This window comes from Annulohypoxylon maeteangense (genome assembly GCF_022496945.1).
Source record: "Annulohypoxylon maeteangense strain CBS 123835 unplaced genomic scaffold GGS22scaffold_6, whole genome shotgun sequence".
Classification (NCBI taxonomy): domain Eukaryota; kingdom Fungi; phylum Ascomycota; class Sordariomycetes; order Xylariales; family Hypoxylaceae; genus Annulohypoxylon; species Annulohypoxylon maeteangense.
In genome coordinates, this window is record NW_025953253.1 from 1,447,289 (window position 1) to 1,473,491 (window position 26,203).

The window sequence follows — 26,203 nt, forward strand, 5'->3', positions numbered from 1 at the left end:
AACGTATCGTGATGAATCGATGACAAATGTCAGATATTCTCGGAATGCCGGAGGAATCAATCGGTATCTTCCAAGGTTGTATAATTTCACTTCGATTCATCGCTCCATATTCTCATGATGTCCTATTGCTTACTAGATAGCTTCTATGGTAAGAATGATCGGGAACGACGAGACAGAATACTTCTGTGTATACTTAGCAAACGTTCTATGCCACCGTTACATATCCGTATGACGGTCGAGACGTGGGGGGATGATGCATTGGTCTAAATGAAGGTAGGTACCTATGCTTCGGCGAAGTTTAGCTACATACCTAACTACTAGGTATGCATGTGTAACCAACCGCTCAAGTATGTAAGGCACAGAAATTCCTGGTTTCTAATTCTGTTGGTATCTGCAAATCTTCCTGATCTTAAAGAATTTCTTGTATACTTAGAACTTATATCTAAACCACGACCCAACAATGGCTAAACTCACATTTACTCCAACGATACCTCAGGGCTCCACTATTCTAGTCACTGGCGCCAATGGTTTGATTGCTTCTCATGCCGTTGATCAATTACTCGCATTTGGTTATAACGTTCGAGGTACCGTTCGGGACCCTTCAAAATGTACGTGGATGGAGCCACTATTCTCCTCGCGGCATCCCTCAAGTCACTTCGAGTTAGTGCAAGTGTCCGATTTCGGCGCTCCGGGAGCTTGGGATGCAGCTGTAAAAGGGGTTTCCGGCGTTGCAGCAGTGGCCGGCGCAGCAGCACTTACGATTCAAGATATTGATAGCGCTCTTGAGGAAGAGTGGCCTTGGAATGAGTCGCTCCTCCAGGCGGCAAAGAATGAGCCTAGCGTCAAGTCATTCGCCTACACAACCAGTGCATGGTCTGCATACACCCCGGACCAGACCAAGAAAACCAAGTTGACGGAATGGTCGTTTAATGAACATGCTGTTCAAGTAGTGAGAAGCAATGCCACCCCCGAGGAGAAAGGCATCAAGCCGTACATGGCGTTCAAGACTTTACTTGAGCAGAAAGTCTGGGATTGGGTTAGAAGAGAGAAACCATCTTTCACTTTCAACTCGATTCTTCCCGAGACTGTTATCGGTAAATGCCTTGACCCTAAGGGCCAAGGATTTCCAAGTACATGTGGCATGGTCAAATGGGTCGTCGATGGGGTCAACCTGAATCTGCTTGGCTCAATACCGCCTCAATGGCACGTCGACACCATTGACTGCGGATTGCTTTACGTGGCAGCTCTAATCACCCCTGGGGTAAACGGGGAGAGAATTTTCGGATTTAGTGATCGGTATAGCTGGTCTCGTGTCGGCCAAATCTTGCAGAAGCTTTATCCCGAGAGAAAAATACCGGTTTTGGAAGACAACGGCTGGGACCAGACAGATGTTCCAAACCAGAGGGGCGAGGAGTTGATTAAGGGTTTAGGCCATAAGGGGTGGACTAGCCTCGAGGAGAGCGTCAGGGCTTGTGCAGAGGGCTTCATGTAAGTAAGTAGCTATGATAACTAAGGTTCCGCAATGTATAATACAACTATACATTATGCGCATAATGTATTATACTTATACCGTATAATAAATTCATTATACGTATAACGGAACGGAAAAACCCTCCGGCCCCACATACCCCAAATATATAAGAGTTATTTATATAATATATATAATTATTTTAAAATAATTTTAAATATTTTAATTAATTAAATTATTTAATTTTTCGAAAAATTATTTAATTTTAAAAAAAATAAATATAAATTTAAAATAATTTTATTTAATTTTTAAATAATTTAATAATTATTTATAATTTTTTTATTTTATATAATTAATTTATTTATCGGTAAAATTTAAAAAAAATTTAAAAAACGCGTTTATATATAAATATTTATTTTAAATTAATAAATTTTAATTTATTAATTTTAATTTAATTTTATCGATTATTTAAAAAATTTTATATAATTTTACGTTTAAAAAATGCGTTTAAAAAAAACTAAATTAATAAAAATTATACTTAATAAATATTTTTTAATTAATTAAAATATCGTATATATTAAAAAAAAAAAAATCGTCGATTATTAAAAATTTTTAACTTTTATATAACATTATACCGTTTATTATATAATTTTATATAAATATAATAATATAATAAAATATATATAATATAATACCGTATAATGTAAATTATTAATAATAATAAATAAATAAATACGAAGTAGAATATTTTTCTTAGAAGAGATTAAGGGGGTGGCGTTTCTGTCACGTGATATCCCTTTGCCTCACCTAGGATCCACTAAGGAGGTACCTACGTAAAAGCCACCACCACTCTTCTGTATCATTATTATCCGATTCCAACTGATATTCGTCATCCGTACCTATCGTAACTAATTTCGTCCATCAACGCAAGTAGAAATAGCGTGCGTCCCAAGTAGCTGGCTTTTTTCAGTCCAAGATCCTTTCCCAATTTACTTTAGTGATTCATTACTTATCCTTGGACCCTTGTGACATTGGTGCCTCGATGTTATCCGCAACTGAGTAGCAATAAACGTGAAATAAAAACATCGTGTTCCCGGACGCATGTCTTTCCGACATAAGAGTTCTTTTTTTATCGAGATCCATGACTGTAACAATGTTCGTAGGTGGAGTCCCGTGTCAGTACAACGCGGTTCAAAATTTCCGCGTCGGGATCCATAATTCCTCATTGATATTTCCAGGTTCCAATGCAGCTCTTCCGCCAGTGGCGCAATCGCAATCGCCCATTGTTCATAGCATCCTTGGCTACCTAGTACTCCAATTCTTCTTCGACGTTTGCCCCAAAAGGAATGGCTGTGATAAGATTTTTTAGGTAGATTGCTTTTCGCGGCGCATTTCTTTTCGCAAAGCGATACTTTCCGGGTTCATGAGGCCGCTGATGTGGTGAGCATATGGCACAATCCACCATATTTCTATCGGAATATTCGCTGGCTGGAAGTCGACGCTCCGTATCCAAGGGGTTACCACCTATCTACGAACGACTACTTGCACTTGACAACTCAACCTTCCAAGTAATAGAAAGTGATATGCGTAACCTACATCAATTTCAACAAAATCCTCTCAACTACCTCCCCAGGTAGGTAAGGTCAAAGAAAAGAGCATCCAAGCCCCGCTCAAACGAACTCCTAACTCATCGCTGCAAACACAGAACCTACCTTCAAATGAAAACCTAGGTATCCTGCCAACCAAACTCCGAGTTCGCCCTAAAACACAGAAATTTAAAATCACAGCAACCCCAAGTCACCCATATCCTAGTAACTACCAGCAACAACCAACCGTAGTTACCTGGCTGCTACGAGACAGCTGCCAGCCTAAGCCCCGACAGTTGTCACCTCAGAAGTACCCAGTCCACCTCAGCTCACTGTTAGAGCTAACTATCGACCTCGCCTCCGCCTTCATCCTCCTGCTCTGATATAGGCGCGACATTGACATTGCGGCGACCCACTATACGCCTCAGCCCATGAGATAGAAAGCGTCGTAGTCTCTGACGCTTTGCCTTCTGCGGTACACGTTGCTCTTCTGATGTATTTGATTCAGAGGAGGAATGTCGTTGGTCCCTCTCGGCATAGACTTGAAGCGCGTAGGCAAGCGAACGTTGCGAGATGAGTCGACTGGGATGCGTTTCATTAAGTGTTGTTTCTCGAATCTTAACTACTTGTTGAAATAGATCAATAGCTTCTTCTACTTGCCCGTTCTCTAGATATGCCCTAGCAAGTTCATGCTGCGAGGCAAGTCGATCGGGATGCGTTTCATGAAGTGTTGTTTCTCGAATCTTAACTACTTGTTGAAATAGATCAATAGCTTTTTCGATTTGCTCGTTCTCTAGATATGCCCTAGCAAGTTCATGCTGCGAGGCAAGTCGATCGGGATGCGTTTCATCAAGTGTTATTTCCTGAATCTTGACTACTTGTTGAAATAGATCAATAGCTTCTTCTACTTGCCCATTCTCAGGTAGATATGCGCACGCAAGTCCATGCTGCGAGGCAAGTCGATCGGGATGCGTTTCATCAAGTGTTATTTCCTGAATCTTGACTACTTGTTGAAATAGATCAATAGCTTCTTCTATTTGTCCGTTCTTTAGATATGCGCATGCAAGTCCATACTGCGAGGCAAGTCGATTGGGATGCGTTTTATTAAGAGTTGTTTCTCGAATCTGGATTACTTGTTGAAATAGATCAATAGCTTCTTCTATTTGCCCGTTCTTTACATATGCGCATGCAAGTCCATGCTGCGAGGAAAGTCGATCGGGATGCGTTTCATTATGTGTTGTTTCTCGAATCTTAACTATTTGTTGAAATAGATCAATAGCTTCTTCTATTTGCCCGTTCTTTACATATGCGCATGCAAGTCCATGCTGCGAGGAAAGTCGATCGGGATGCGTCTCATTAAGTGTTTTTTCTTGGATTCGGAGTAAGAATGTTGATATTTTAATCGAACGTGCTATTTTTCCTCGATAGTTGGCGTTGGTCGCTGCGATGTCAAAAATGGATAGAAACTGCTCACTTGGGTTATCAGGGTCGAGGCGTAGTTTGGTAAAAATATATCGGAGAAGTTCTTCCAGCTTTTGGTCATATCGCAACTCGTGCAGTAACCAGGCAATGTGGACATATACTGGTACTAACAGATGACGCTCCCATCCATGGGTGAGTGAACTTCTTTGGAGTACTGACAATACGTGGACCCCTATGCGATTTCGATACGGCTGCCAATCGGGTTGATAGTATTGGGAGAGTGCTATGATGCACTGAGCCATGCGAAGAGATTCTTCTTCCTGAGCAGGTTCTTGACGGAGATTTATCCAGCTGTGTATGAGTGGATGCATAGATATAGTCAATTGATCACCATCACCACTCTTTCTAATCAGAGCAAGCGATTCAAGCAGGTTCGCAGCCTTCAACAAACGAGACTGATCCCAGGTATGGCTATGACATTCAAGGAAATCTGGAAGTTGGGACACGTGCTCATTAGTTAGGCGTTCGCTCTCATCGTATTCAAGGTATTTCCCCACATACTGCGCGCCTTGCCACGCGCCTGCAAAAAGACCCAGAGGTACATTTTCATAATGCAGTGGTGACAATGCTCGGAGAAGATATAGGGAATCTTCAGCATTTGCCGATTGGGGTGGGTCCAAGATTTCTGCCGATGCTTCCAATGTCGCGAAAACGTTGCGATATCTTGATTGGTCCTGGGTCAAGTTAAATTTGAGGACCTGTTCATTTTGTTTTTGGAATACGCCAGGATATTCGCTTAAAGTACATATACCTGTGGCGATGTACGCGCCAGCCTGCAGTATGGCGAGCGTGTGTGAACCTAAAACCTCAATGACTCTCTCAGCATCGGAGTTGATTGTCGACGATTCTGCAATAGTTAACTGCATCGATTGTAGGAGGAGGTTAATGCAGTCTTTGTTGTCCAAACTGCCAAGATCCTCGTGACCGACTGTCGCATATCTTTGGCACTCAGGGTTCCGAGACGTAATGAGAACTGTGCCTCGAGCACCAGAGGGGCAGTACTGGTTGTAATCGACTTTTGGATTGTCGGCGTTGTCTAAAATCAGGAGCCAGGGACGCTTTGGGTCAATGTTAGAAAGCAAACCGCGGACCTCATCAATTTCTGCTTCTCCTGACTTCAACATCTTTCCAATTTTCGAAAACCCTGCTTTGGCAGTTGAATCGCTGCTGACATCGACCCAGAATACACCCCAGAACCTATAAGACGTAAATATTAGGAAGTATGGGAAGATAAAGTGGTGATGCCCAACCTACTTTTCGCGAAGTTCATCGGCCACCTTGAGGCAGATTTCACTCTTGCCCTGACCGCCCATGCCGGTCAAAATAAACCTCTTCTGAACACTAGGAGCGGTAGATGGGATCACGGCGTTTTTTATTTTCGTGATGATCTTCTGTCGACCGGTAAATAGCGCATTCACGGATCGGGGGACAAGCCAGTGAACGTTCCCTGGGAAACATGCTGGGTAACGTACTGGGTAACAGATTCAGTCCAAGTCTTATACAATTCAAGTTTATCGATACATACATTCTATTTCCAGTGCACGGTCGACCTCTGTCACAATCGTCCGTAAAACCAGTTGACATGCACGAGTGTCGACTGAATCAAACTTGCAAATAGTACTATGGTCAGCATCTGTTGGAAGTTGCTTTTCACGAGCTCCAGGGAGGCCGAGAGTTGCGGAATCCCTATCAACTATCTAGAGAAATTGGTTAGTACTAGGTAGGTACTTGGATAGAATGAGTTGGGGTTATGTTCGGTGCCAACGTACGATTCCGAGCTTCCCATACGATCTTCCTTCGAAGAAATTTACAACAAGGCATCGCTCGTATACGTGTCGTGATTGTTCAAATCGTTTAGTTGCACTATCGGAATTCTTCTTGAGCGCATCGAGGAGGTCGTTCTTTGGCTTTCGTAAGCCAGCTCGAACAATTTTTGCGACGATTTCGCCAATGCCAACCCCATTTCCGCCACGATGAGGAGTAGCAAAAAACACGAGTAGCCTGGTTTCTTCAGCGATAGATTTATATGTAACGTCTAAAGCTGCTTCGACAAGAGCCTGTCGCTGTTAACTTGATGCACACCTAATACCGACTCACATGTTTGGTTTACTAACCTCCTTAACCACTAAACCACCAAGGCTGTGACAGATGAATACAAGAGGTCTTTGCGGTGAGTCCTGTCAATCTGATAAGAAGAATGCATCGCTCAAGAGGGGTGCATTGGGTCACACCTTTCGCTCGATGTGGAGCCATTGAAGTAGGCTTTTGGCATGGTCGGCGAGCTTAGTCGCCGCGGCATCAATTGCAGGGCTCGAGTTGTAGGAGAATAGCATCACTCGGGCCGGTTTTGCGAGTTCGTTAGGTAGGAAATCTTTTAGCCATAACGTGTCGTTCGCCTTCCAAGTATCTCGCGCGTGGTCGGGGTTGTTCCTGAAATTAAGCCCGTGTACAGCGACTATACTAGCAGAATCTTTTGTCAACGGTATTCGGTCACCGCAGGGCGGGGGACAAGATTGAGGCCGGGCTTACTCTATTTCTACAACGCCGCGGTCTGGGCTGTCCTTGCCACTGTCAAAAAGAATATGAAGCCCAGGCTCAACCATCTTGCCCGAAATATCGGCGAGAAGCACGACGGCGACATCGATAGGACGGTTGTGCTACTGATAATCCCACAACAATTTTATGGGGTAGAGGGAAGGAAAGAGAATAGAAAGCAAATTTCAGCGCCAGACGGATTGGGGGGAGGGGCTACACCCTTATGAGATCAAGCTGAGGCTATGTCTGCAGCCATATCGACATTAGTGTGCCCTACAGAAACAATCGGGAGAAGGGTATTCTATATTCCGCACCTCTTGAAAATTACTACCTATATTGGCGTGTGGCTGATTATTCTGTATGGAGGACATCAAGGACAATTCTCGGTACAATTAGTATCCAACTAGGTACCTAGGTACCTAGTCACTGCGAAAGATGACATCGAGGAGACCATCCATAGCTCCATCTTATCGTTGGCATTCCGTGGTCTACATCAGATGGTGTAGGCGTAGGCGGTTCTCAATATCCTAGATTAACCTCCCGAGGTCGTTAGCTATTACTATACATGTTCCTGGTCATCCTAGGTACCTAGTGTTCCTCCTCCCCCTTTATAATACAAATATTATCGGTTTTCAGAGAACTTCGTCTATTATCGCGACTAGTTATCCTTTACATGGCGCTGGTACCTACCAGGTATGGACTATGTTTTAAGAGTTTAATAATTGGGTGAATTTCAATTAAATACCTAGGCAGGTATAAGGTAGGTAGTCTCGTAGCGGAAAGTTGTTCAAAGTCCGGACCTAATCTCCGGGCCCCGTTCAGCTCACGACTGACTTGATACTGACGTTAATTATTTATCTCCGCAAGTAGTCTACTACGATAATACATATATTCCATAATGTGTTTTGGCTATATAACGGTTGTGTACATAGTAGGTAGGTAGGTACCGTTAACTTACGTATGTACTAGGTAGCTTTCTAGGTCACGATCGAAAGTCACATCATCAAGTACTTCCCAAGATTGCCAACTAGGCACCTACACTCTACTACACAGTATATCCCATACCGTCTTTTTTCAGCTTCGAAGATGCCGACCAACCGATCAGTTTGGCAAGACAAGCCCGGAGTCCCAGGTATCATCCGTGAGAGCCAAACCCCAACTGAGCTTGAAGACCGAAAGCTTCTCCTGAAGATTCACACTTGAGCCATCAACCCCTGTGATGCCATACTTCAAGACCAATCTCTGCCGTTCATCAAATATCCAATTATCTTAGGTCAGGACCTCGCCGGCACCGTCGAGGCGGTTGGATCTACCGCCGCCTCGAAGTTCAAGGTGGGAGACCGTGTTTTTGCTTTCACCATCAACAACGGCTTCCAGGAATATGTCCCCGTCGACTATACCCTAGCTGCCCGGATCCCAGACGGCTTATCCTTCAGTGAAGCTTCTGTCTTCCCGCTCTGCATTACCAGCGCCTCCTTTGGTCTCTTCGGAAAGGACTTCTTGGGGTTGCCTCACCCAAGTCTCAACGCCACCAGCACCGGCAAGTCTCTCCTGATCTGGGGTGGTAGCTCAGCTGTTGGAAGCAATGCCATTCAGCTGGCCAAGGGCGCTGGCTTCGAGGTCTTCACTACTTGCTCCCCTCGTAGCTTCGATTACGTGAAAGACCTCGGTGCTAGTAAGGTCTTCGACTATAATAGTCCCACTGTCACCGACGACATTGTCGCCGAGCTCGATAAGGGCGTATGCGCTGGCATCTACCTTGCCATTGGAAGCGTAGCTAGTGCTTGCCAAGTTTCGTACAAGTCAAAGCAGAAACTGTTCGTTGCATCTTCCAACCCAGTGCAGCCACGAGATGTCCCAGAAGGCGTCGATGCCAAAATGGTATTTGGAACTGGCGGTGTCGACATGTTTAAGGAGACACTTCCCGTTACTTTCGGCGGATATCTCGTAGAGGCGTTAGGGAAAGGTGTCTACAAGGTCGCTCCACGGCCAGAAGTGGTTTCTAGAAAAGGCATTGACGGTATTCAGGACGCGATGGATATCTTCAAGAAGGGTGTTTCGGCAAAGAAACTAGTTGTAGAGATTGAATAGACAGCCTTTATTCGAATGGCTTGAATGACTTAGATTGTTTATTGGGTTATGGAATGTAAATTCCGAGTTCAAGTACCTGTTATTGAAACGTGAAGGCCCTATTGTCAAGGTTAGAGCCTCTATACGGAAGCAGCTTAGGTGTGAAATCGGAATTCAAAAGACTCCCCCTTACGCAGCTTGTCTGACTTCAGGTTACCAGACGCCCAGCTCAGTGTACCAATGTTTCCTTTTTCGGGAGGCCGCCATGTTACACCGTCCAGCCGAGGCAAGATTTGCTTCTGGTGAGCCGGAGCATTTACTGGGAGGGCTGAGAGCTACACGATCTCGACCAACGCCTTGGCCTAGTTCCGGCGAACGTACTGGCTCAATGGCGCTATTTTCAATCGCTCGTCAACTCCTAAACCAATCTTTCAGATTCTTTCTTCCCAAACCAGCCGCCATCCTCCCCCCTCAACGACCTCTGCTCTGCGCTATGTCAAGCCACAGTCGCAACGATGCTCCTCTTCGCCAACTATATCCTGATAAAGCGCATAGCGCACCACTCACAAATCGTTCTCAGCGTAATATTCACATGGGTCGTATTCTCCGCCGCGAATATCCTGTCGGCTGCGATCTAATTACGACGCTGCGGTTTCTGGATAGCGCCAAGGCTCTCTTCGGTGTGTTTTCTGTTGCAGAGGCGGGGCTGGGTGGGATGTGGGCTGGGCGAGATGCGCGGTCGGGCTGGGGTCGGACTTTTGTAGAGGTACCTTGCCGTGCTGCCGCTATGATGGGGAGTGGCGGCGGCGATGTCGATTTGAAGCGCCCCGAAAGGTGCAGCGTGTGGTATCACAAACAAGTTTTGGCCAGTGGGGGTTGCGTTCGTGGCTGGCGTTGTTGAAGAGACGTGGGTGTGATGTAGATAGGTATCTTTTACGCCTGGGATATTTGTGAAAAGATTATTTCAGATCTGGTACCTACCTAAGTAGCTGGTTGAGAAAGTATCACTTCTACATTTTCCTCTACCTGTGGGCAAACAGTTAATTTCATGTTCGTATCTCATCTGGTCCGGTGAAGCTTTGGCACATAGCTCAGCCCCCTATTAAGTGCACTTTGTCATTCGGTACTACGCACCTCACTCAGCTGAACTCTTGGCTTTTGCTTATCGTAAGCATTAATTGGTCCTCTCATTGATGTGTTGTGGAGCAACTGTCGGAGGACCCATTGAGGTCCGCGAGAATCTATCGGCTTCATCTCTTTAATCACATGACTAGACTGTCATCTCTGAGATTGGTCTGTGTTCATTGCTTGATCCTCACTTATCACATATGAGTACCCACGTTCGAAGCCTTAGAGATGTCCTATAGTAATGAATTGATTGATATTCGATGTGAGAAAGAAGCCGAATGACTGCTGCGAGAGCTTGAAAATATTGTGGTTGAATTTGTGTAGATTTACAAAAGGTCATTATCGTTTTTAGTAGCATGTCGTCTTAATCTTGTACACGAATGAATTTTAGAAAAACGTATTGTCACTTTCATAATATACCTTCCTCCTACTAGATAACAAAAAGAATAAATCACGCAAAAGGAGAAACACTAGGTAGAATAGTGAGGCGATATGTTATCAAGATGGTGCCGAACTGCATGACTGACCCACCATCGGCTCTCTACGGAGCATAGCTACCCCTCATCTTTTCCGATATATTTCAAGATATTCCCACTCTCCTGTACCCTTGTGGCTTCTTCTGTTTCTTCTTCTTCTTCTTCAACGTTTCTATTTGCTAGATATAGATCTAAGTTACCTACAATTACATCGACAAGTCATCCCATTGGTATGGTCCAAGAAGCGCCTGCCATCATGGAGCTATCTCAGTATCAAGGTAACGTCTGTCAATCGCATGGCGGGTGCTCGATGTTTTCGATCCTACGAAGAATCGCCCTTCAATTCCATTGAGGAGATGATCTAGTAGGAGAGAGGCATATGGGCTGAGATTACACCGTTCAAACTTGATCTGGATAATTCCAGCGAAAGGACATGCTGCTTCCCCTTCCCTTACTCTGTTTGGACAGCTTAATATTAACTCTTGCAGCTTTGCTTGATCCACCATGTCTACCGACAAGATTACCTTCTTGACCAACTGGCAAGCATGGAGGCATCTACAGTAGATGAATGTTCACTAACGCCAGCAGGCACGCGACGCCATACCACGCCCCTCTCTACCTGGCCCAAGCCAAAGGTTACTTCAAGGATGAAGGTATCAAGGTGGCTCTACTAGAGCCCAACGACCCGAGCGTACGCTTGATTGTTGCACCTCATACAGATTTAGTTCTCACACGAAACAGGATGTCACCGAAATCATCGGCACTGGAAAAGTTGACCTTGGCTTCAAGGCGATGATCCACACTCTTGCTGTAAGGCACCGTCCGATGATACTTAGCAACTCAGACTAAGGAGAAAAACATAGGCCAAAGCGCGCAACTTCCCGGTCCTCTCCATCGGGTCTTTGCTCGACGAGCCTTTCACGGGCGTTGTATACTTGAAAGACAGCGGTATCACCCCTGATTTTACGACTCTCAAGGGGAAGCGAATTGGCTACGTTGGAGAATTCGGAAAGGCATGTCAGCCTTGCTCCCTCCGCGAAACGCATCACTAACCTCCCATAGATCCAAATTGATGAGCTTACCTCCCACTACGGCATGACCCCGGCCGACTACACCGCAGTGCGTTGCGGCATGAACGTCTCCAAGGCCATCATCAAGGGCGAGATCGACGCCGGCATCGGCCTCGAGAACGTGCAAATGGTCGAGCTGGAGGAATGGCTCACCTCCCAGGGCCGTCCCAAGAGCGATGTGCAAATGCTGCGCATCGATGAACTAGCCGAGCTAGGCTGCTGCTGCTTCTGCACGATCCTGTACATCGGCAACGAGAAGTTCCTATCGGAGAACCCGGAGAAGGTGCGCGCGTTCATGCGAGCTGTCAAGCGCGCGACGGACTTCGTGCTCGCGGAGCCGGCCAAGGCGTTCGCCGAGTATGTCGATTTCAAGCCGGTGATGGGCACGGAGCTCAACCGCAAGATCTTCGAGCGCTCGTTCGCGTACTTCTCCAAGGACCTGAAGAACGTCCGCCGCGACTGGGAGAAGGTCACCCGCTACGGCAAGCGCCTCGGTGTCCTAGACCAGAGCTTCCAGCCTAACTACACTAACTCGTTCCTGTCCTGGACTCTCGAGGGCGAGTCTTCCGACCCAACCGGAGACCAGAAGCGCATGGCTGCGCTGCAGAAGGACGTTGCTAGCAATGGTGGTTTCCACCGTCTTGAGGTTGATGGTGCTACTGTCCAAGCTTAAGAGGTGCAATATACGTGCCCAGGTGATTATTGAAAAGAGGTATCAGGTACCTACGGCTGTGAAACGAAATTGTTACCTGCAGGAATTTCTTTGATGAATAAGCCAGACGCTCATTACCTCACCAATAAGATAGCTCCTCTAGTAGTATAAATAGTATATGAGAACCAATCGACAGCAATTCCGACGAATATGAGTCTTTTAGTGTACTTCGTAAACATAAAAACCTGAAAAAAGAAAATTGGAAGAAAAGCGCGTCGTATCCGATCCGTGTGGGGTAATAATCTATGCACTTAGACGCGTGGAGTCGTCGATCGGTATGGATACGTGTATATTCTCTTGGCATCGAACCGGCCATTTAAAAAAAGAAAACTCAAAACTTGGCTTGTCGCTGCCAAGATCTGTCACCCCACGCCGAGGTGCGGATAAGCATGCAATAATTATTTATTTAGCCAAGACAAGACTATGCCTATTCCGGTCAACCGCTCAACGTCTCCGTCATCAATTCATCTAACCATCAACACAACCCGCTTCTTCCACTTTCACCAAGTTCCAATAACCGAACTCACTAAACAAGCCCCGAACATGGCTGACTGTGGACTCCCATTTCCCGTCGTCTGTATCCAGTGCGGTCGCGGCGTCGGACTCTGCGGCATCAAGGTCATCGGTGAGTTACAATTAACCCAGGACCCAGGTCCCCGATGCTACCAGCAATATCGTCGCAAATACTGATCGCGGGAGAATAGGACCGACGATTGGGTTTTGCGTTGCTGTTCTAGCCGCGTTCATATGCTGGCCTATCGCACTTCTGTTCTGCTGTTTTACAGAGACCGGCAAGAAGTAAGCACAACCCTCATTTCTTTATCTGTGCTACTCGAAAACTGAATCGCATATTCGCAGATGGTTTTGGAAACCGTGCGAGATAAACGGTCAAGTTTCAGACCTATTTCCCATCTGACCAAGGAGTAAGTCCACGGATTGAAGCACTATGCCAATTAGTGTCTAAAGCTGTGGATCGTGTCAAGCATCAGCTGTTGGATATTGAGAACGTTATAACCCGGGATAAAATTACGAGGAGCTATTGGCAAGCACTTCATTCCAGAGCGGGAGCCGTTAATGATAATATAATTATTATTTAAATTTGATAAATGCGAGGTGAGCTGTGAAGAATCAGTTGTCCGAGAAGATGGGATATTAGAATCGATGACAGTCATTTCAACGTAAGGTACGCTTTAACAACTTGAAAATTACTAACCTCGGTATCATCCGCAAGTTGTATTTTTACTAGGTTAGACTCTTGCTGCCATCTAATATCGACGAATCTTCTACAAATGACACCCGCCCATGCAGATTTAAGGGAGTCGCTTAAAGGGATTTATGTTTTTTCCGTTTTATAAGCGCCGGTCCTCTATTCGTGGAACACCTGAGCGCGGTGGCAGTGACGCAACCCGCAACCCGCAAAAGAGCAGGTCGACGTAGCATCAGGAGATCTACCTTATCTATAATTGGAGGAAATACCAGCCACTTAATCATTGCATGCTACCTCGAATCTAGAAAACGGATGTCAACTGATGAGGGGTCAGACCGTTTAGTGGTGGGGATCCCTCGTGAATAGTGTCAAAATGGTCGACAGAAAAAATGGTATGCTACCGGGGGAGGGCCAAGGTGAAGGCGGATCTGGCCAGGCACGGCATGGGTTTAAAAGCCCACGATGTTGCTGTCCTGTCGAGGTGGCTTGCTTGAGCTTGTTTCTCATCACAGAAGTGCCCAATAGGTAGAAGAGACCCAACATGTTCTCACGACGAAGCCGCCAACGCGCTCTAGGCCTTGTTGCCTCGAGCACCCTTGTCGCCGCCGGGCCCTGCGACATCTACTCTTCTGGCGGCACACCCTGTGTTGCTGCGCACAGTACCACCCGCGCCCTGTACAGTTCCTACACGGGCGGGCTCTACCAGGTGCAACGCGGCTCCGACAGCGCAAAGACGGACATCTCGCCGTTGACTGCCGGCGGTGTCGCCAATGCCGCCACTCAAGACACCTTCTGCGCCAACACAACCTGCCTCATCACCATCATCTACGACCAGTCCGGCAACGGCAACCACCTGACCCAGGCTCCGCCCGGCGGCTTCCGCGGCCCGGGACCTAACGGCTACGATAATCTGGCAAGCGCGATCGGCGCCCCGGTTACCCTAGATGGCAAGAAGGCATACGGTGTGTTCGTCTCCCCGGGCACGGGTTACCGCAACGACGAAACGACCGGCATAGCCACGGGCGACGGCGCAGAGGGCATGTACGCAGTCCTCGATGGTACTCACTACAACGGACAGTGCTGCTTCGACTACGGCAACGCCGAGACGAACAACAAGGACACGGGCAACGCGCATATGGAAGCCATCTACTACGGTAGCTGCACGATCTGGGGCACCGGCTCTGGCAGCGGGCCATGGGTGATGGCGGATCTAGAGAACGGGCTGTTCTCCGGCGTCAGCGCAGGCCGCAACACAGCCGACCCGTCTCTCTCCTCGCGCTTCGTCACCGCCGTTCTCAAGGGCAAGTCGAACCAATGGGCGATCCGCGGCGCCAACGCAGCATCGGGATCCTTCTCGACATATTACAGCGGCGCGCGCCCGCGCGGCTACAACCCCATGCACATGGAAGGCGCCATCATCCTCGGCATCGGCGGCGACAACAGCAACGGCGCGCAGGGCACCTTTTACGAGGGCGTCATGACCGACGGCTACCCCTCCGACGAAACCGAGAACTCGGTGCAGGCCAACATCGTCGCGGCCAAATACGCCACCACATCGCTGACCAGCGGCCCCGCGCTGAAAATCGGGTCGTCCGTAAAACTGCAAGCCACCACAGCCGGGTACACGACACGGTACCTCGCACACACAGGGTCGGCAGTGAACACACAAGAAGTGACGTCGTCGAGCAGCGCAACGCTGAAGCAGCAGGCGAGCTGGACGGTGCGCGCGGGGCTGGGGAACAGCGCGTGCTTCTCGTTCGAGTCGGTCGACACGGCGGGGAGTTACCTGCGCCACTACAACTTCGAGCTGCAGGTCGGCGCGGGCGACGGCACGAAGCAGTTCAACGAGGACGCGACGTTCTGCACGCAGCCGGGCCTCAATGGCCAGGGCAGCTCTATCCGCGCTTGGGGGTACCCGACGCGGTATGTTCGACACTACGATAATGCTGGGTATGCGGCGAGTAATGGTGGCGTGCAGACTTTCGATGCTGCGTCGTCGTTTAATGATGATGTTAGTTGGCTGGTTGGCGCGGGGTTTGTCTAGGGATGTGTGTGGTTGGTTGTTGGGGTGCGAGCTCGCGATTTGGGGGGGCGTGGGGATGTTTTTATGGTGTTGTCATCGCTAGTTGGTATATAAGATGATTGAATAAAATGTGAATAATTCAATGTCTGTGGTTTCAAGAGCCCAAGGGCTTAGTTTGTGAGTCTTTTCTAATTCCGCATTGAAGTTCATGAAAATTGAGCGGATTTGATGATGTGTTTGCTCAAAGATATTGCAGATAAAGTTGGTTCTCGACGTATATTAACTCACCCATAGGGAAGTCCTACTTATATCAGAGCTATATACCTATTAAGGTGTCTTGTAAGTACCTGCTCTACCTTAGAGTAGACCCTTTTCAACAATATCCTCCAAGTCTTCTTCGGATATTTGTCCTATAACAGGATTATTCGAGGACTATTATGCCTACCCCGTTCCGGTCCCCAAGCCACCGTCAAATTTAGAACATCTCAAACACCACAAATACGCAAGCAACAGCGAATACATACCAAATGACGAGTCGTGATAAGCTCAGGGGCTAATAAATATTACTATCTAGTATATAATTAATTTAACTACTAAGTATAGCACTTAGTTGCGGGTGTATTCATGCGGCGATGGTCAAGGAGACCTACGACATCTCAACATCGACACACCACAACCTAAATTTTCTAAAAGCTCGAGTCTTTACCCCGTGCCAAGTCCAAGTGATCTCTATCTTCAAGACCACATGGCCAATTTTTGCCATCGCGCTCGATGTAGTTTACCAACCACGGGAAGATCCTGCACTCCGCCACAAAGCCGTTGACGGGAGGCCCGAATACATTTTGAAGCCGGTTGTTTCAAACATCACGGAGGCTCCGAGTCTCCAAGACCTCCAGGTGGTCCCCATGTTGTTGAATGTCGTCGTAATAGATACCCCAGTTATGCTTGACTCGCTAGAGGTCCCACGTCAATTGGTTGGCGCTAAGCCGACGAGCATGAACTGGTCCCGCACCGAGAATTATGCTGACTCGTCAGTCCATAGGGGTCAACACGCTAACCCATGTTCTCCACGCGGTATTGGCGATGTCAGTCTACGTAGCGTACGGGCCGTCGTCGATGGCAGATATGTTTGATGTTTGATGTTTCAACTAAACACCAAGCTAGGACGGCATTATGATTCAAACCTCTCGCCCTACCGGTCCCTAGTCGCTCACTTGGAAAATTATGAGGTATTGGTGGCGTGTTAGTACCGCTATGTTCTACCGAGAAGTGGTGAGGGAGAAGTGAGAGGTCCAGCTGGTTGAGATGGGTATATAAGATCGACTGAACCGTCTTGAACTTATCTCATTTCTCTTCTTTTCTCGTCAACCTTCATTACTTCTATTCAATCTCTATACTCCAATCTTTGGACTATACTAGCACGGCATTCATTAGCCTGCTGCCCTTCCTTGTCAGAACTGACATCCGCTCTTCCGAGAACGCCTGCCTCTAAACAATCCTTATCGACAGACAAGACAAGAATTCGTCGTCGAAACACCATTTTTCACACCAATCTCTTCTAGATTTCACGGGACTATCGAGATCCATACTTATCTCTCCTTTTTCCAAAACTCAAAGTCAATATCAACATTCTCCGCTAAGAAACCAAACCGCTAAAATGATGTCCGTCACCAAGATCGTCGCCGCCCTCTCCATGACTATCGGCTACGCCCTCGCCTTCAACGGCGACCTAACCTACTACCAGCCCGGCCTCGGCTCCTGCGGCGAGCAGAGCTCCAGCTCCGACCACATCGTCGCACTCGCCCCCGCCCAGTTCACGAGTGACCCCAACGCCTGCGGTAAGACTATACAGATCACGTATAACGGTAAGACAACGACCGCCAAGGTCGTCGACAAGTGTATGGGCTGCAACGACGATTCCATCGACGTCAGCACCGCAGTCTTCACCGAACTCGCCGATCTGTCCGCCGGCCGCGTCCAAGTCGAGTGGGACTACGCCTCGTAAACTCCTATGATCAAGTCCAAAGGTCTAAAGTCACTACGTACATTTCTCAGATGTACCTTACTTCAGTCACTGCGACCCAGTTTACGTTCGCCACCCACCACTTGACGGATGAGTCGAGTCAAAAAAGTCAGTCACTGCACGAAAAGGGGAAAGCAAATCCAACCTCCACCGCTCTCGAACGACACAGAGAGACACGAGCAAGCCAAGCACGCACGCACACACGCAAACTGCAAGCGCGGGACGCAAGCAAATCACACGACGCCAAACCGGGTACAACAACGAAATCCGCGGTCCAGGGGCCAGCCTAGACGGCGTCCCTACCGCGGCCAATCAGTCAGTAGGTAGCAACCAACACAGCGGTTGCCGTTAGAAGGGACACACTCCAAGCACACACACGAGAAACAACAACAAACGCGCAGCGCGCATAGACAGTCGTCACGCGAGACAACAGACACCCAGACGGAGAACTTGGGCCGAACGAGCGATATCGTAACATCCTCGATGGGCATATACATCATTACACATTTTAGACGAAGACAAGAAAAAACACATGAATTAACGGAGAAAGCCGCAAGAAAGAGAAGAAGAAGATAGAGATACCCAGTACGTTGATTGTACCGTATCGGAGACTGGTACAGGCTCATCTGAGCCGTCCATAGAGACACTGAATGGAACCAACCGAGACTACCCATCCAGGGGTAGAATATAAACTGTTACAGACACTTTTGCTGAGTATTCAATTCGTGTGATTTATGTGAATTGTATAAGTCTGAATTGTAGGTCTAGACCCACTCTGTTGATAATGCATTGAATCGCATCTAGATCGCATCTATATTTAAACATCTATTAAAACTAGGTGTTATTACTGCAGGGAAGTACGTATTCAGGATGAGCCTCATCAATGCCGAGAAAGGGAAAGTTCTGGACTTTTTTTGAGCAAAAGTACCGTGAGCTTCTCCAAGTTTCTCGGGGGTGTCATTCTCGTATCTTCGGATGAGTAACCCCTTCATCATCGGTAAAGGGGTAGTTTGTACGACGCAGGCTCTGAGCAATCCATTAGGCGATGAGTGAAGAATTGCAACTGCCTAGAGATAAGAAAAGGTGGCATTAGAATAGATCGTACCAGGCAACAGAGGAACATTGTTGCTGCCTATTGTCATTGGTAAGCTTTCTACGACTTATGAGAGCACACTAGATTTTCAGCCAAGACTGCCATGTCACCTTCACAAACAACCACAGCATCAACATATCACAAGAGTCAAAAGACGGTAGATGAAAGCACAAAACTCTCAATTCATAACATAGTAATGATACAAGCTCAGCTTCCATATCAAACCCACACATCATGCAACCGCTCCTATGACGCCTGCCTGTGTGGCCCATTGCCGTTTTGATCCGGAACTCCTTATGGGGAAAGCCTTATCCGGTTTCCGCTACCCAATTCCGTAGTCATGTCTCTTTCCCCTTTTGATGTCACCGATAATACAAAGTGTTGTTTGTTGGGTGGTGTCTGTTGTCCTAGGACGCTTGATAATCCGGGTCGGGAACTCGGCGAGGAGACTATAGTCGCCTCCTCCTCTATAGTAGTAGTACCAGTAGTACTAGTAAATTTCCGTTCTTCGACAGTGATTGCCCACATCAGGGTGAGCAATACCTCTCGCGACGGTAAGCTGGTGCCGTCTGGCCACGTCTGCGGTCCACGGCTACGATCGCCCTTGATACCCGGGGATCCAAATGCCAGCTCCTCGACCCGGTCATCGCGTCCCTTCTCAGACACCAACCGCAATAACTCCATCGTCGCATCCTTGAGTGGACGCGCCAAGATGGGGCTGCTGGTTAAGATCTTCTGAAGAGATTTGATTCTCAGAGTCGAAGAGGCTGAAAGATGGTTCCGAGTTGTCTTGGGCGGCCGAGCCGCTTCCCGCGGTCGCGCCTGGAGCTGCGCCGCTGACGTCGTCGGTGCTGAGGAACTGGTCGAAGTCGAAGTCCGGAAATTGGGGGGTCGAGTTACCAGCCAGATTATTGTACTCAAAATTGAGGGGGTCGGATGAAGGACTAAATTGGTCTTGAGCGCCCCACGAATCAACGTCAAAGGATGCCGAAAGGCTGAAAGCATCGCCGAAGAGGCTATCAGCAGCGTTTGAAGCTGCAGGTAGAGTGATAGCGCTGGAGGCGACGGTTGCTGCGAGGCTACCCACGACCGAGGAACTTCCACTGACGGACACTGCAGGTCGCACAACACCGCTGCTGGATGTTGTATCGCGTCTGTGGAAGTGGACTCGGAGGTGGGAGCCGTCGCGACCTTTTCAGTCGACGACGATTCATCGAGATTGTCATCAGGTACAGGTGTAAGTTCGGGTGAGAGAGAGGCAGGGTCAACAGTGCCGTCCTGCTCAGGCATGAGGATAAAGTCGTTCATCATACCCGGCTTGTCTTCAGCTTGGCCATCCTGGGATGAACCAAATAGAGGCTGTGATAAAGTTAGGGGAGAAGGCTGGAATGCATCAAGTGGAGACGAGCTTCGGCTAACACCGTCGCCCCGTCGAAGCTTGTTCAATTCATCCATCAACATCTCATTCGTCTTCTGCTGATTTCGCAGTAATTCTTCTAATTGTTGGTTTCGCTGTTCCAAGGCTTCTACCTCTTGTCGCTTACGTTCCCGAGAAGATTGAGCAGCGCGGCGATTTCGAAGGACTCGCTCGACTCTTCGTTGCTCCTTCTCATCTTCGGTCTTAGCTCGCTTCCTGTTGTACTTGTTAGCACAAACAACCATCTGTTAATGCATACGTAAATAATCATACCTTGGAGGTAGGTTAGTCTTAGGCTCTGGGAGGACTTGGCCCCATGACTTCCTCTTCTTAGTAGGCTTCTTCTCTCCATTCTCAGGAGCCGGAGAAGGTGTGGCATCGATGCCATCCAGGTCTACCGACTTCTCTTCTGTGAATGATTGGGGAGTCATGGCACTCTCCAAGGCGTTTAAAGAAGAGGTGGCGAAGAGGGAGGGATACATGTCGCCAGGGACAGACATTAGAGACTCGGCTGGAGAAGCCTCGAACTTGACTTGAGGTGTCGAGGTAGCAGTTTGTTGTGTTTCCCAGTTATCCATTTTGTTTATTTTGTGTCTCTGTATTTTGGTGTCTGGTTTGTTGTTAGGAGGTCTTGGTTTCTTCTAAGCTGCAAGGCTGATGGGTTACAGCAGCTTGCTTCAGATTTAGCTGTTGTTTTGTAGCTTTGGTAAACTTCAATGGCGTAGCTAATTAGAAGAATTATGAATGGAGCTGAAAGTAAAGAGGTGCCGTCCTAGTTCCTCAGTACAAATAAACAGCAACAAGATCACCCTTGCCAACGCATGGTATTGCTAAGACAAGGATGGATGAGTCAACACTGCTAAGTACCTAAGTGGTGTGCGGTGTTGAGTCAGGTGAGTGCAACGAGTTAAAGTATAAAGGACACGGTGGCCTAAAAGCGAGAGTCCTAGTATATGTAGTTGCCGTGTTACCCTTCCTTGATTGGTGGTTGATGGACTTGGTGCTTGGACTAATTGAACTCTGGTTGTTTGGTGGGAAGGATGGGAGACAAGAACGTCTCTTTATGTTCAACGTGTCCTGATAAATTTAGGAGCCTGGAAATGCCTGAGGCCGCAACTTCCGTGCTTGAACCCCTGTAGAGGTCTTAGGTGGGCATGTGTGTCAGCCACTGGTGGGGCCAATATACGTACCACCCTTGCTAGGGAGTTGGTGAGTGTTACAAGGATTTGGAGACTCTTGGAGAAGGGATGGAGGAAGTGTCAGGGGTTGATGAATCTCAACTAGGCAAGTGGATCTTGTGGCACCAAACCGCCGAGACGAATGGGAGTTCCCTGTTATCCGGTCCTATTCGCCATCGTGCCTGTGCACTTTCCCTGCGACAGTCACTCAGCAGTGTATCTTCCCTTTTCCCTCGACTTCCATCTAATAAAGTCAGGTCCATCAACCGAACCGGCTCTACAATGGTTACATAACAATGGAAACTGCAATGTATAACCGAAGTTTGGTTACAATCATATTTATTGGATTAATCAATTGACCTAATAATTTACTTAATCACTCGACAAACTTACCGATTGGACCAACACTCTTACCACATACAATTATCTACCATTGACCATTCTAAGCAGAATATCGTTGACGTCCCTATCTATGGATACCAGGTACGATACCAACAAGTATGGATATATTCTTTTTTAGGTGGATTGTTGCGTTCATGCTGTTACGAATAGGGGTTTTAGTGCATTCGAACTATTCCATGGCGACATTCTAGTGGCCGGAGCCCCCTGATTAAAGTCTTGAGTTGATCCTCAGCCTCTATTTTTTCGATACGATCAGCGGAGACAGAGGCCAATTTGGAAACGCCCCAAGGCTTTCGGTGGTTATTATTAGCAGCTGGGATAATCCACCAATCCACTAACCCACCCAGTGAGCTGGACTCGCAGGACACGTTCGTCAGCCAACTATGTCAGCCCACCGCTGACTTGCATGCCCAGCATGCCCTCGCTGAGAAGCCTCACCTTCTATTAAACCAACATAGAATAGAAGGATTCATGACGTACGATCCTAATCGCGCCATCACCATCATCGCCATCAGATTAAGCTTTAAGATTCTACCCGAATAGGCTTCATGTCAGTTAGAGATTATTATTATGACGCTTATATCGGGTAGAATTATCTAGGTACATATGTCAGTATCAATGAATTGGCTCATGTTGTTGACATCCAAAATCTACCTAAATACCAAGACAAATTAACACGGCCGAATTCCAACGAGGGCGAATTGGAAAAATCCACTATTTGTCAACTCATTAATCCCTTCGACCTGTTTACGGCAAGAAAAAAAAACTCAATTGGTCTCCGAGAAGGAAAAGGGAGAGTATAGAAATAATCTATCCGCAATTAATCAGTACCTGGGGTATTAGCCTGTATTGCTGCCGAGCTAGAATGGTCGGCCAACTACGGCGGAAGGACTGCCGAAGCCGTCCGCATTGTCCTGACGGAATCTGGGGAAGAGCCAAACTTTGCGGTTAGTAATATAAGATTTCAGGAACGGCATTGTTATTAGTGAGGCGGCAATCCTTCGTCGCATTTCATCCTATTCATCTAGTGGTTGTCTGCCTATTGCTATAGGAATATGCGGCATATACGGCGTGTGAGACGAACCGGCTCAAAAGCGGCAACGAAGCCATCGCCAACCTAAATCTTCTCACACCTTTCGATCACCGACATGATTTAAGATCGGTAGGTTTAAATTGAGGCTGGAATTATATTTAATCTAGATTAATCCAAGTTCGTTTGACCGACGTCATCGTACAAGTCAAACCGGGATATTTCGAGTCGTTCTAGAAGCCTGTAATCCTTCGAGGCAGTTTGCTTCTTAATTCGGACATGGCAATTACATATCTTATTCTCAATTGACTCTCGTACAACTCGATTTTCAAGCCTCGATATGGTTTGTTACAGTATGAGACTTGGCTTCCACCACAATCGCTGGAAGGATTGTTGCTTCGCTACGGATGGACTCGGCAAAATTGTCCTTATATGTACATGTGCGCATATTGCACATACTAGAATAGGGAGGACAGTAGTTTGACCCTATCGTCTTACCTATTCTGTAACAAACTACCGTGACCGAATAGAAGATCTCAACTATCGAATTCAGCGAGCTGCAAATCATAGCTACCAATCTGGGAAACTATTATCATTGCCGTGAAAAAAACTCCACTTCATCCACGATGAACTGGTTGATCAATCTCACCTTGTCATTATCTCAAAGCGTTTTCTTGGCCCCTTGATCGACGACGATTTTGGATAGGGTTAATGGCGACATTTTAAATCGAGACCATCGAACCAGCGAACGAGCCAATAAGGATTTTGCTAGAACCAGCCCTTTTCGCACGAAACAGCACTCGTCTATTAATGTCACTAGGGCTGATTTTATGACTTCAGCACTGCTGTATTGTACTATGCAAAATATTTAGGTGCCTATAAATTAGGTCTTACGCCGTATTGGGAGCACACTCAGCCTCGTTCGAAGCCGCCAACCCGCATCAAATTAGACCGTTCTGAGTAGCATCGTGCGATGTTGGTCTTAACCTGAAATCGCTGGCTGATGAAAGAGGATTCCTGTGCCATGTCAAACATTGTGCAAATCTCAGAAAGATGAAAATTATCAAATTAATCCCTCTCGCGGCATGCACAGACAAACTACCAACCTTTCTCGGCCAAGCTCGTCTCTCATTCGTCGGGCAATGAAACACTGTTTATGTAAAGGGATCTCTCAGACCTTCCCTGCTTCCGTCCGTTGCTCTCGAATTCCACAAATCCAAACACCTTCCGCTTCAAATTGAGCAGCCGAAGTTCCGCGAGCACGGTGGATCGTGGGCCATCTGAATGTTGCATCGAATTCGCAATCTTCCCCGCAAAGTCCGGCTCGATAAATCAGCAGATCTAGATGGAGGCACAACATATTCATGCACTTTTTGTGTCACGCCTCTAGATATTAGCCAATTTAGGGCAAGGTGAAAAGGTGAGTGAGGGTCATATGGATTTGATAATCACCTAGCTAGAGCTAGCGACATTGCAGCGTGCATTTGTAGGTGGTATACTCCCTACACCATAGCTATGTCGGTGCCTACAACGAGGAGCACGTGTTGCATTTCTCCAATTGATTAACAATATTGAATTCATCCCGTCCCTTGATTGGAGGAAAGACATCGCCTCCCTACTATCTTTCGCTTATAACTATCCTACACTATCCTATCGGCTATACCAAGGGCCATACCAACCTACCTTAGGCAAGTCTACCTACCTAAGTAATATGCTATGACCTTTATGATGGCTTAACGCACATACAAACCGTCTCGAAATCAAACGACCGGAGAGTCAGAACAAGTTGAACGAGGCAGGCGACGGAGTGCTGAAAATGGGTCCTACACGACGCCTGTTTCAGGAAATTGTGGGCGGACTTAACGTTCTAGCCCCCCCTCAAGCGGCCAAGCCCCCTATCGAATGGCTAGTCCCGATCACCAATGGGGATATTCTCCGGCCCGCCCCCTTTTCTTCTTCTCTCCCGCCTCCGACTGCTCCGACAAGGGAAACTCGGACAAGTCAAGCGAAGTCCCCATATTTGAACACGAGGCCCCCAAGATTACGCACATTGATACGATGCTAGTTCGCCATCATAAAGTACATACCTACGCAGCTATGTACATTCCAGACGACGGACAGTAAAATCGTAAATGAATTCTAATAAAAATCACGCAATAGCGATCTCTTTAGTGATGATGAAGCTGACGACTTGATGATGTCGAGCATTTACTCGCTACAGAACAGGATATGCACTAAATTGCCTATCTCGTTCTTCTGCGTTCCAATATTATTCTATCGTATGGCCTCACGTCAGGTTCTAGGGCTGACTAGGCAGCTAGGTACATGTACCCTTTGAATCTTACGACGATCCAATCGCCTCGGCGTATTCAACGACCAGTCCGGCGTTCGCTAGCCTATCTCAGCTACTCCAGGTACGACATCGACCACGAGCTTAGGTTGTCTTGGTACGATGCAATTAATGCGAGAAGAACCCCAAATATTGGCCATCTCGCATAATGAACGTTAGACTTGTTACTAAATCAGTATCTCGGCTTCGACGAATTACGAAAATACTCATACCGAATACTACATTGATGGTAGTAAGTTTTAGACTTGACTATTTCTTTAGCAATGCCTCCACGGGAGTTGAACATATCATTTTGTTATGCAACTCGTCATCTATTCGTAATTAGAACTAGAACCCCTTGATAGAACACCTCAAACAGCATGATCTAGCGAGTGAAAGGGAAAAGACAGTAATATCCCTATCAATGAAGGGGCATTACTCTGCATCTCCCTTCCTTATGGATGTTCATCATACCCTCATACTGCGCACAGTAAGCGAAAAATTTGGTCCTTGCAGCATAACTGCATAGTAGCAGAGTTGAGTTCCAAGGGTTACTCGTGATAAACATCTTCAAAAATGCTCGATCCTATCGATCCAAACAAGGGATACAAGGGGCATCTTCAGAATCATGTTTGTTTCTTACAATCAAACATGTCATTCGAACAGTAAGAAATATCATAAAACAAATAGAAAAGAAGATCTGCTCGATCAACAGTCATGACCATATTTAATGTTCATGATTGGATATTATTACGAAACAGCACACCCCTTTAATAAATTTTATGCATGTCTGTGCTGACTGCGGAGTGCTGACTGTGACCTTTTATCGATAGAGATGTGGCTGAAATATCGGAGAATGTGTGGCTTGAATGATTGAAAGTTGCAACTGCGCAGCCGCGGCGAACCGTGACTCTTGGCAAATCCATTAAACTGCGTCATTCGTCAGAGAGAAGCGTTTAACTTCGCCCCACCAA

The 26,203-nt window shown here is 47.1% G+C and overlaps 8 protein-coding genes across 8 annotated transcripts; 6 read left to right on the plus strand and 2 right to left on the minus strand.

Annotated features, from left to right (window-relative positions):
- The first annotated feature begins 333 nt into the window (after window positions 1-333).
- Window positions 334-1,644, plus strand: GGS22DRAFT_160528 (NAD(P)-binding protein). The gene has a single exon (XM_047960939.1). It carries the CDS (start codon window positions 461-463, stop codon window positions 1,490-1,492), a length of 1,032 nt encoding a protein of 343 aa, XP_047820141.1. The 5' UTR covers window positions 334-460; the 3' UTR covers window positions 1,493-1,644.
- A 1,751-nt stretch (window positions 1,645-3,395) lies between these two features.
- GGS22DRAFT_187545 (TPR-like protein) lies at window positions 3,396-7,139 on the minus strand (the record flags this gene model as incomplete). The annotated part of the gene is made up of 7 exons (XM_047964604.1): window positions 3,396-5,733; window positions 5,791-6,007; window positions 6,062-6,233; window positions 6,306-6,593; window positions 6,651-6,713; window positions 6,768-6,996; window positions 7,066-7,139. The coding sequence occupies 7 exons, from the start codon at window positions 7,137-7,139 to the stop codon at window positions 3,396-3,398; spliced, it is 3,381 nt and encodes a 1,126-aa protein (XP_047820142.1).
- A 1,018-nt stretch (window positions 7,140-8,157) lies between these two features.
- Window positions 8,158-9,162, plus strand: GGS22DRAFT_179202 (GroES-like protein; the record flags this gene model as incomplete). The annotated part of the gene is made up of 2 exons (XM_047963660.1): window positions 8,158-8,212; window positions 8,276-9,162. The coding sequence occupies 2 exons, from the start codon at window positions 8,158-8,160 to the stop codon at window positions 9,160-9,162; spliced, it is 942 nt and encodes a 313-aa protein (XP_047820143.1).
- A 1,694-nt stretch (window positions 9,163-10,856) lies between these two features.
- On the plus strand, window positions 10,857-12,676 carry GGS22DRAFT_160543 (NMT1 protein). The gene is made up of 6 exons (XM_047960940.1): window positions 10,857-10,975; window positions 11,234-11,284; window positions 11,334-11,436; window positions 11,487-11,555; window positions 11,609-11,758; window positions 11,808-12,676. Exons 2-6 carry the CDS (start codon window positions 11,250-11,252, stop codon window positions 12,486-12,488), a joined length of 1,038 nt encoding a protein of 345 aa, XP_047820144.1. The 5' UTR covers window positions 10,857-10,975; window positions 11,234-11,249; the 3' UTR covers window positions 12,489-12,676.
- Window positions 12,677-12,936: 260 nt separating this feature from the next.
- Window positions 12,937-13,726, plus strand: GGS22DRAFT_160548 (uncharacterized protein). The gene is made up of 3 exons (XM_047960941.1): window positions 12,937-13,152; window positions 13,232-13,325; window positions 13,386-13,726. Exons 1-3 carry the CDS (start codon window positions 12,951-12,953, stop codon window positions 13,441-13,443), a joined length of 354 nt encoding a protein of 117 aa, XP_047820145.1. The 5' UTR covers window positions 12,937-12,950; the 3' UTR covers window positions 13,444-13,726.
- On the plus strand, window positions 13,705-15,900 carry GGS22DRAFT_160550 (Arabinosidase B). Its single transcript, XM_047960942.1, has one exon. It carries the CDS (start codon window positions 14,276-14,278, stop codon window positions 15,776-15,778), a length of 1,503 nt encoding a protein of 500 aa, XP_047820146.1. The 5' UTR covers window positions 13,705-14,275; the 3' UTR covers window positions 15,779-15,900.
- A 1,254-nt stretch (window positions 15,901-17,154) lies between these two features.
- Window positions 17,155-17,762, plus strand: GGS22DRAFT_199599 (RlpA-like double-psi beta-barrel-protein domain-containing protein-containing protein; the record flags this gene model as incomplete). The annotated part of the gene is made up of 1 exon (XM_047966311.1): window positions 17,155-17,762. The coding sequence occupies exon 1, from the start codon at window positions 17,415-17,417 to the stop codon at window positions 17,760-17,762; it is 348 nt and encodes a 115-aa protein (XP_047820147.1). The 5' UTR covers window positions 17,155-17,414.
- Window positions 17,763-18,941: 1,179 nt separating this feature from the next.
- GGS22DRAFT_160553 (uncharacterized protein) lies at window positions 18,942-21,320 on the minus strand. The gene is made up of 2 exons (XM_047960943.1): window positions 20,564-21,320; window positions 18,942-20,506 (listed from the first exon to the last, which is right to left on the minus strand). Exons 1-2 carry the CDS (start codon window positions 20,866-20,868, stop codon window positions 19,168-19,170), a joined length of 1,644 nt encoding a protein of 547 aa, XP_047820148.1. The 5' UTR covers window positions 20,869-21,320; the 3' UTR covers window positions 18,942-19,167.
- Between the last annotated feature and the right edge of the window lie 4,883 nt (window positions 21,321-26,203).

Bases quoted from the DNA above. Each gene is read 5' to 3' on its own strand.
- GGS22DRAFT_160528 (XM_047960939.1), top strand. From the start codon at position 461: ATGGCTAAACTCACATTTACTCCAACGATACCTCAGGGCTCCACTATT.
- GGS22DRAFT_160543 (XM_047960940.1), top strand. From the start codon at position 11,250: ATGTCTACCGACAAGATTACCTTCTTGACCAACTG. The intron at 11,437-11,486 runs GTACGCTTGATT...CACACGAAACAG, and splicing joins TAGAGCCCAACGACCCGAGC to GATGTCACCGAAATCATCGG. The intron at 11,556-11,608 runs GTAAGGCACCGT...AGAAAAACATAG, and splicing joins CGATGATCCACACTCTTGCT to GCCAAAGCGCGCAACTTCCC.
- GGS22DRAFT_160548 (XM_047960941.1), top strand. From the start codon at position 12,951: ATGCCTATTCCGGTCAACCGCTCAACGTCTCCGTCATCAATTCATCTA. The intron at 13,153-13,231 runs GTGAGTTACAAT...GCGGGAGAATAG, and splicing joins CTGCGGCATCAAGGTCATCG to GACCGACGATTGGGTTTTGC. The intron at 13,326-13,385 runs GTAAGCACAACC...GCATATTCGCAG, and splicing joins TTTACAGAGACCGGCAAGAA to ATGGTTTTGGAAACCGTGCG.
- GGS22DRAFT_160550 (XM_047960942.1), top strand. From the start codon at position 14,276: ATGTTCTCACGACGAAGCCGCCAACGCGCTCTAGGCCTTGTTGCCTCG.
- GGS22DRAFT_160553 (XM_047960943.1), bottom strand. From the start codon at position 20,868: ATGGATAACTGGGAAACACAACAAACTGCTACCTCGACACCTCAAGTC. The intron at 20,507-20,563 runs GTATGATTATTT...CAAGTACAACAG, and splicing joins AAGACTAACCTACCTCCAAG to GAAGCGAGCTAAGACCGAAG.